The sequence below is a fragment of the Bombus pyrosoma genome, linkage group LG1 (assembly GCF_014825855.1).
Source record: "Bombus pyrosoma isolate SC7728 linkage group LG1, ASM1482585v1, whole genome shotgun sequence".
Taxonomy (NCBI): Eukaryota; Metazoa; Arthropoda; class Insecta; order Hymenoptera; family Apidae; genus Bombus; species Bombus pyrosoma.
This window is the reverse complement of record NC_057770.1, coordinates 15083441-15092103: the sequence shown is the minus strand read 5'-3', so window position 1 is coordinate 15092103 and position 8663 is coordinate 15083441. Positions and strand designations below refer to the sequence as shown.

The window sequence follows — 8663 nt, the reverse complement described above, 5'->3', positions numbered from 1 at the left end:
AAGATCTTGTTTAGCTTTATTAGTTTTTAGTTTAAACCAAAAAGCTCTGACTTACACGTATTTTTATTTTTTGTTCAAACCTAATCTCTGTTCCGTATTTTCATATTTTTGTTGAAGAAATCATACCGCGATATTTCCTATCAATATTTTATACCAAAGAAAGTTCATTTAACAAATATTTGTTAATATTTTTAGGAGTTTTTTTACCTATTTCCGGGGCAAAAAGCCGGTTTTATATCGACAAAGATTTAAAGTTTAGAAAAAGTGAGAGCATCAACCAATAAACTTTATAAAAATAAAGTATAATGGTATTAAATAATGAAATACTTTAATACAAGAAACAAATATATCTCTATATTGTTATTACAAAATTGTACATAAATTTATACGAAAAGCCGTAGTTTGAGCCCCATCCTATCCTACATAAAAGTAAAGAGACATTTAGAAAATAATCAGAACCATAATTAAAACACAAACGTTATTAATTAAAGTAGAGATATCTGTAATGAAGAAAAATAGGTTCTAAGGAAGGATAGCGATATTTTAATAGCAGCGAATGTTTTCGACATTCTCTAAGGGAGAAAAAATGTACCTTCGTAAATCTGTTCGCGGGCAGCCACGTATGGCAGCTACTAACAGGTGCACATATCGCTTATCCCATGTCGATCGGCAGCGACATGTGCGCGAATGCGTTTGAGCTAGTCGCGCACTGTCATCCTCGCCACGTTCCATTTGTCGGTTGCGCTCGGAATACCGGGTGGCTCGTTAATTTAGGATCAATTATCGCGTCACGCCGCGCCGCACCGTTGCACTGAGAACGAGGCGCGTCCATGGCGACCGTATACACAGACGGCGTCTCTTCCACGATCCGCATACTTTTCGGCCACGTAAATTTTACTAATTGCTCTGGTCCGCTTTCATTTTGAAATCGTTCGACCATAAACGATCCTGTTTTTCCCTCTTTTTTTTTTTTTTTTTTTTAATAATTATCCACTACGTAGAGTGGCAAACTATATTTAAATTCACATTCCATTAGTCGAGGTGAATATTTATTTAATTAATTATTCCCAACATTGGAAGAGAAATTTTTCGTCATTATTAAAAACAGATTACGATGGAAAATAATATCTCAGATTTCTCTGTCGATCGTTTGAAGTTGTTAAGTAAATCTGAAATCGTGCAAGATATCCAAGGACAGGAGAATAATGTAGAAACAGCTCGCATATGTATATATACATATATATACACATTTATCTATTTAATTCGATTTAATCGGTGGCAACATGTAAGCGGGTTACATAGATTATATCGACCACATATTGTGAGACACCGGTATATATCTACCATATACGCATACTTTTCAAGTCTGTCTACACGAACATGAGATATAAGTATATTTAGGGAAAGATCTATATAGATCCTATGTAGACTCGTACGATAATTAGGAATATACAGTGTGAGATCGTTTCTGTATTCACGCGACCGTGTGCAGCACCGTACATACACAATAATATAATCTTCGCGCGGCAATTAAAGATTATCTCGTATCATACATATACACATTACGATCACTTGTATTTACAATTATGTACAAGGGAAATAAATAATTTAAGCGTCTAATCGATAAGGATCGTACCGAAGTCAGTGTACTAGAATCGTATCTATGCCGATATACGTACATATAGTTGATAAATATAAAGGTTCAGTCTGCGGTCATACGATCATACGAAAAACGAACGCCGATCTTGCTCCACTTCTCTCTCTCTCTCTCTCTCTCTCCTTCTCCCTCTCTGTCTGTCTTTCTGGTATATAAATCGCTCAAGATCTCACCGTTTCAAGATTCATTGCTGCAGCTACGTCTAAACTAGAGTGGAAAATTATTTGGTAATCGCTTAATGTAGCTATATAGAAGTAGATCAGGATCCTATCGCTCTGACCGACGATGAATATTGTCGTGGACCGTTTAAAGTATCTTTAAACACGTGTTTCCTACCTCCATTTCAGTTAAACTGTTCCGTAAGAAATTCCACGACTTTAGAACACGCAATCGTTTTCGAATCGTCCTTTCCACATATTTTTAACTATTTCCGTCGGGTTAGAACGTTAGAACGTGTAAAGTGGCGAGCGGATTGTTCGGTCATCGTACAAATGAAATTTCTCACGAGTACAACAACAATCTTTTTGACGACACGTTACTCGTCATTAGTGCGAATGATTGCTTCCAGTCACGATTTCCTCGCCGTCCTCGTCAACGGGCACCGTCGAATGATTGTACAGACCTTGGGCCATCAATTGAAGAGCTAGCGGATTTTTCTGGCCGCTGGCCTTCTTGATTTTTGCCCTTTTATTCTGGAACCAGATCTTGATCTGCGCCTCGTTTAAGCCCAGATCTCGAGAGAGCTGCTGCCGCCTTCTCTCGGTTAGGTATCGATTTTCCGTGAATTCCCTCTTCAGCCTAGCCAGTTGCTCCGCGCTGAATGCGGTCCGTGGTCTTTTCTCTTCCGGCGACCCGCTCTTTCCGTTGTTTTGCGATCGTTTCACTCTCCTCGTTCGTGGCCCTGAAACGAAACGGTTAATTGCTCGTTAATTTTAATTCCAATCGGTAGCATGATTGTTTTGAATTTTCATCAAGCTGTAAGTAAACCATACGAACATTAACGTTTTGCTTGCAATTTTCATTCGGCTGTAAACAAACTCACTGGAATTATCATATAATGGAATTTCTAGCGCCAAACTCGCTCGAGTTACACGGTGCGATCGCTATCCGTAAATCGTGTTCAATAATAAATTCGCGTTGATTATCAGAATCTCGCACGTGGAAGGAATCGGTGATTCGGTAGAGAATTTTGACTAATCTTCCGTTGGACAGATACGTAGAGAGTAATGAAACAGGAGGGAATAAATTCTCTTTGGATTTTTAGATCGGAGATTATATTTTTATGTCACGTGTAAATTAATCTAGCGATCTAATCTGCTATCGTGTTTTTGTAACGTTTAGAAGAATTATTATAGAAGCACCGCTGACAGCTATTGAATATTCATAAGGCAACTTATCAATAAATACTACATTAACAGGAGAGTGAACTGAAATTCCTAGTAAAACAAATTGTTTTGCATTTAGATTTCTTTAAAGGAACAGAAATACGTGTTTTCGAAGTTATCCAGCAAAGTTTCTAATGAATTGCCTTCAAAAGTTTAGCACTAACATGTTAACTAACCTTTCTCAACTCATTCGTTAATCAAAGATTTCTACAATCAGAAAGTTGAAAGTTAATAAAGACAAAGCAATTTCAGTCAAATCAGCGTCGAACCTTACGCTCTTAACACTAGAACTACCGATAGTTAACAGGAAGCTATTTCTACCAAAATCGGTGAAAATGACTGGTCATTAAAAAATGATAGAATATTATTATATTTATTAATTTATCACTTTCTTACAGAAGGAACTCCATGTTATGTAGTGCATTTTTGGTATTATCAATCCATCTGGCACCATAATCCCTAAACGGAGGTTGACACATTTATAAAATTCTAGAACCAGTTCTAGCGTTAGCATCCGGCGATCTAACGATCAATCGGGAATTTTCCTGGTAACTTCGTATCGAATGATACGCGGTAAAAATTTTAAAAACGTGTGGCAAGTTGTAGAAAACGAGGGAACTGGTTAATTTGGGTTCGATAAACAGATTGCAGGATCCTAGTATCGGTCATTTTGACTGGTATTGGTATAAGTAGCCTTGATACAAACACATAAAAGAGAAAATAAAATTCATTATATTACTCTTTTAATAAAATTGTAAAAGCAGTCAATTTGACTGGTATGGTAGTTTTAGTGTCAGCTAACGAATAACGTCTAAAAGATGTATCTAAAATTCGAAAGTAAAAACAAATTGCTACCTATATTCAAGAAATAAAAAATTTGAGCTACGAGTTAACTCATTTTCCAACATTAAATTGAAATTTTGGAATTTCTAAATAAAAAGATTATTAGACATATTCAAGAAACTATGAATCCCAGTGACGTGTTTATTCATCTCACCATGTTAACATTTGCCAGAAATTATTCTGCTGAAAAGTTTTGTGGACCAAGTAACGAGTTAACTCGTTCTTGCGTGTTAACACCAAACATCGTTCCGATAAAATTGCCAAATAAACCAACTGTTTAATCGAAAAGCGCACGAATGTTAACGGCAAGTGAACGCGTGTTTTCGTGTTAATATTTAGTTTCATCCCATTGAAACTGGGAGAAATAAAACAATTGTCGTCTTCAACTCGTCTTCCAAGTTTAACATATCTTGCTTTCGTCGATTTCCTCAAAGTATCTCAACTAATATCGCTCCAATTCGAAGATACATGCATGCAACGATAAGCACCAGCTAAAACAGCTCGATTAAAATCTACCATCGGCCATCGATCACTCCTTAGCGTCGAACACCATTTAATTAACCGCAGGACCAGCCGCTATCAAGAAACGGAGCATCGATCACGATTTACGGTAATTAGTAACCGCGATTATCGGGTGGTAGGGTCGCGGACCACCCTGTTGACTGGATACAAGTCGCATATCTGGGACACGATGGTCGCATATGGTAAATCGCGGTTATAGGTTCAGAAGAACCGAGAGTTCTGTGAACTGACACAGGTGGTGTATTCAAAGCGGTACGTTCACCCTGAACTGAAACTGCAATTATACATAAAGTATGCAGTTCGGTACCGATCGGTTCCTTCTAAGACTAGAGTCTAAACTAGTATTTCTTTATAGAGTCCGATCGCGTTACACCGGAGGAGACTGTAATTAGGGGAACTTTATGTAGCGTTTTCCACGACGTGCCGGGAAACGCGCGTTCATTTACATAGAAACTGGTTTGCAGATGTAACGGTCACCGAACGTAAATTGATTAAGCCGATACACAGAGAAATAGTGGTACCAGAGTGGCGAGCTATGGCTGGCTAGTTGCGTTCCTCCGCTTCCGTGATACCCACGATTAACTGAGATATATCTCTCTCTCGATACAGATTGGGTCGTGGGATCTTGATTAATCTTGCGTATTAATCCCAGTGGGACCACCCTGTCGTCTATCAGTTTCGCGTCTCGCGTATATTAATTTTTCTCATACTCGCGTGAAATCGATGTGATCGATGATACGATCTCTTATTGTTATATCAATATTATTGAATATTATCGTTGCTGATAAGATCGAAGAACTGAACGAATGTGCAAAAGTTATTTACCTACATTCTTGTAAGTTCTTAAAAATTGTTGGAATTGTAGATTTCGTTTTGGAAAGCCATTCGTGTGAAATCAACGTTGTTACATTTTATATTTCAATGAAATTATGATGGAAAATATCTTTACAATGCTTATGTATTTTTGGGAATATGAAAGTTTGTTTTCAAAATATTCAGATCCGAAATATCTAACAAACCTACCGGATGAAGGTCTGTCCGAGTATCTGGTACAATAAACCCACGCAGGCCAAGGACTCTGTCCGTTGAGTCCAGTTTGGTTGGTGGTGGTGCTGTTCGCATTTCCGGCACTGCTGTCTCCACTTAAGGAGTCGCTGCCGATGGTAGAGGACGTGGAACCCAGGGAAGGTGCTCCAGTTACGGAACTTCCGGTGACGGAACTTCTGCTACTCGCTAGGCTTTCGAGACTTCCGCTTCTGCTGAGACCAGTGTTCCTCTGAAGGGGTGACGTCAGCCCACAGTGAGAAGAAAACAGATCCCTTTCTCTGTGCACGGAAAAATTGCCGGTCTGAGGCCTCGTGGGCGACAATCGATTGGACGACAGAGTCAGATCACGTGGCAAAGAAAGAGGACTGTGACGAGGTATCGGAACTGGAATCGTCGTCGAGTGACCGGGCGCCAAAGTGGTTTGTTTTGGTGCTTTCGTGTTGAGAATCGCCTCTCGTCCAAAATCTGGTCTCAGAATGTTTACCACGCTGAATCTCAACGGTGCCTCGATATCGTCTTTGTGATCTGGTTGCTGATCCTGGCGAGAAACCACGTGACTTTCGGGTGAACGCACTCGATGATGGTGATGATGATGATGATGATGATGATGATGATGGCTGCCAATTCCCAGTCGCAGGCCGTACGCGGAATCCATCGTCACGAGAGCTACGCTCATCTTTCGATCTTCCGAATCGTCTGTCACGTATACGATTCAAATGTAAATGTCAGCCGTGACAGTTGAACGGTGAAATTTCAACCGTAACGTTAACCCTCTGTCGTCATATTTGTGAAAGCAAACAGAGCCACACTTGTCGCGTATCTAGTCTGTCAGAGCTCAAAGTTCACTGGTTTAAGACACTGACTCACTGTTTCATATCTCGCTCGTTAAAGTTTCCCTTAGGACCACCGCACGCGTCACTGTACTTTCTTCACTGATCATTCATTGATCACGTTCAGCCGTTCGTGCCACTTACAACGTCTTGAAACTTCTGTTCCCGCGTATTGCGTAATATTCGTCGGCGGGTGTTGCGTGGTATTGCGCGCTCACGTGACAGGCTCATCTAGCCGCGAACATTGTCGCGTCGAACGTTGCTGTTGTCCGAAGCGAGATGAAAGGTTCGGCTCTGGATCAGCTCCAAGAGCTGCAAGTCTCCTTAGTATTGGCTTTTCTCGAGGTTTCCGAGGACTCGAGCGAGTGCTGTGACGGGTCTGACTGGCTGTCCATCCGTCGCTCGGTGATGTCTAAACTAGGGGACCTGTGGTCCCTACTTACCGCTTTCCCCTCCGACCCCCTCGCCCCTTCACTCCTCCTACGCCCCAGTCTGGAGTGCAGTGCACTAGACACCCTCGATTGTATCTCTATTAACTCTTCAGTCACAAGCTCCGCCCACTGGCGTAAGGTCTACCCTACTCCCCTCCGTTTGCTCGCCCCCTCCACCAGCAGTGGTACGAAGAGTAGGGAGCTGGAGTTCACTACGATCGATGCCACTGCATCGTTCCAGTCTCGTTTCAACGGCGACCAGATTTTTGTCTTACTTATAACCGTTTTTTTCCTTCTCTTCTACGTATAGCTACTTTGGGAAAAATATGTTGTCAAGTTCTTCCGAGGCACGACTTTCCTTCTACGTCGATGAAATACTCGTCCATTTTCGGAAGGAATTATACAAAGTAAAAGCATCGTTACTTAAGATAGTATGTACAAGGTTTTACCTTCTTTTCAATACGTTTTTTTAATACGAGGAACAAAGAACTGTAATTACAGGACGTGTACACTTTAGCATACACGTGTTAATTGCAATTCGCGAACGGTGTACAATATTCGTAATGTTTCCAAGTAATTTGGCAGTGCTGCTCCAAAAAACAAAGATATCCGCGCCACTGCGAATGCCAGTAAGAGTGCCAGCTTCTCCCCGCCCCGTTTCGTTCCCCCACCCCTCATTCTCAGGCAAGATCTTGCCCACAATCTTGCCCCTCCCCGACTAGCCACGCCCACCGATCCTCCTCCCCTGTTTTTCGATGCCCACTACTCCATACTTTTGTTCCTCCCCACCCCGGTTTTCTATCCGGAGGCAGCTAATTCATTTCTTTGAGTCGACAGGCGTTTTCTCACTGACGTGAATTTTATCGTTCGACGTCGAAATCGCTTTATACAAAAATTTACAAGAGCATCCACATCGAACGAACCACTTCTCGCCATTGCTCTTCTTCTTTTTCGTTGGATCCCCGTGACGGTTAACGAACAAATGTATTACCCGTGATGCAGATGCTGATCCACAGTTTCTCTCTCGTTCTCATCTTTTTCTTGCCTCTCTTTCGTCTCGGTTTACGCCCGCCAATTGATTGTTTGTTTAAGGGCGGACACAACATGGTTCATCGACCAATCCGCGTACACTGCGACTTAGTTCTGCGAATTGGTTCTCTCACGATAGTTAGGAACTCGAATCTCATTCGCCCCTTATCGTTTCTGTCCAGTGTGATAAAATGAAAAAATTGTCAAATTACACGATCGCAGTCGTATCTACTCGTAAACCCATCGTGAAGAACGTTTCTTCCACTGTAATTTTTAACGTAGGTAAACAAAGGTTTATCATTCAGGTGAGATGTAAATCGTCATGATGCTGATATCTGTCGCGGACACTGTACTGGCGTAATTAACTTCATTAGAAATAGCGACGACACACTCGACCATTAACCAGTAAAGAGAAAATTACAGTCATTAACCCTTTTAACGTCTAATCGCATGAGATTCTGCTGTTCTGGTGGAAACGTTATTTGCCCACGACATGAAACGAGCCAACCTATACATTAGGAGCACGCGAGACTTCTAAGGAGCCGTCGTTAAAATCGTGCCAATTAAAGCCGGTAAGAAAACGTGATTCCCCCACGTCACGTGCGAACCGATACATTATCGAATCCTAATTAACGAAAATTCGGAACGTCAACCGGACGTTAATAAATAATCTGACAACTAATTTAGAAATAAACTTTTGTACCGCTGTTAATCACGGAGATTGTAATTATTGCGTAAAATAGAAACGTTAATTCGACGGAATGAACGCGGCTATTGGAAAGAGCGTGGAATTGAACATTTTACAAGATAGCAGGTAACATAATAGGTAATGCTAGCGAAGATAATGATGATAATCGGCGGTTCTTGATTATAACTGAACTGAAGAAATACTGTAATCGCGAAAAGTCGGCTCTTTACA

General features: G+C 41.0%; 1 protein-coding gene across 1 annotated transcript; it reads right to left on the bottom strand.

Moving 5' to 3' along the window:
* Nucleotides 1–421: 421 nt before the first annotated feature.
* On the bottom strand, nucleotides 422–6658 carry LOC122565926 (homeobox protein engrailed-1a-like). The gene is made up of 2 exons (XM_043722468.1): nucleotides 5431–6658; nucleotides 422–2558 (listed from the first exon to the last, which is right to left on the bottom strand). Exons 1-2 carry the CDS (start codon nucleotides 6128–6130, stop codon nucleotides 2203–2205), a joined length of 1056 nt encoding a protein of 351 aa, XP_043578403.1. The 5' UTR covers nucleotides 6131–6658; the 3' UTR covers nucleotides 422–2202.
* Between the last annotated feature and the right edge of the window lie 2005 nt (nucleotides 6659–8663).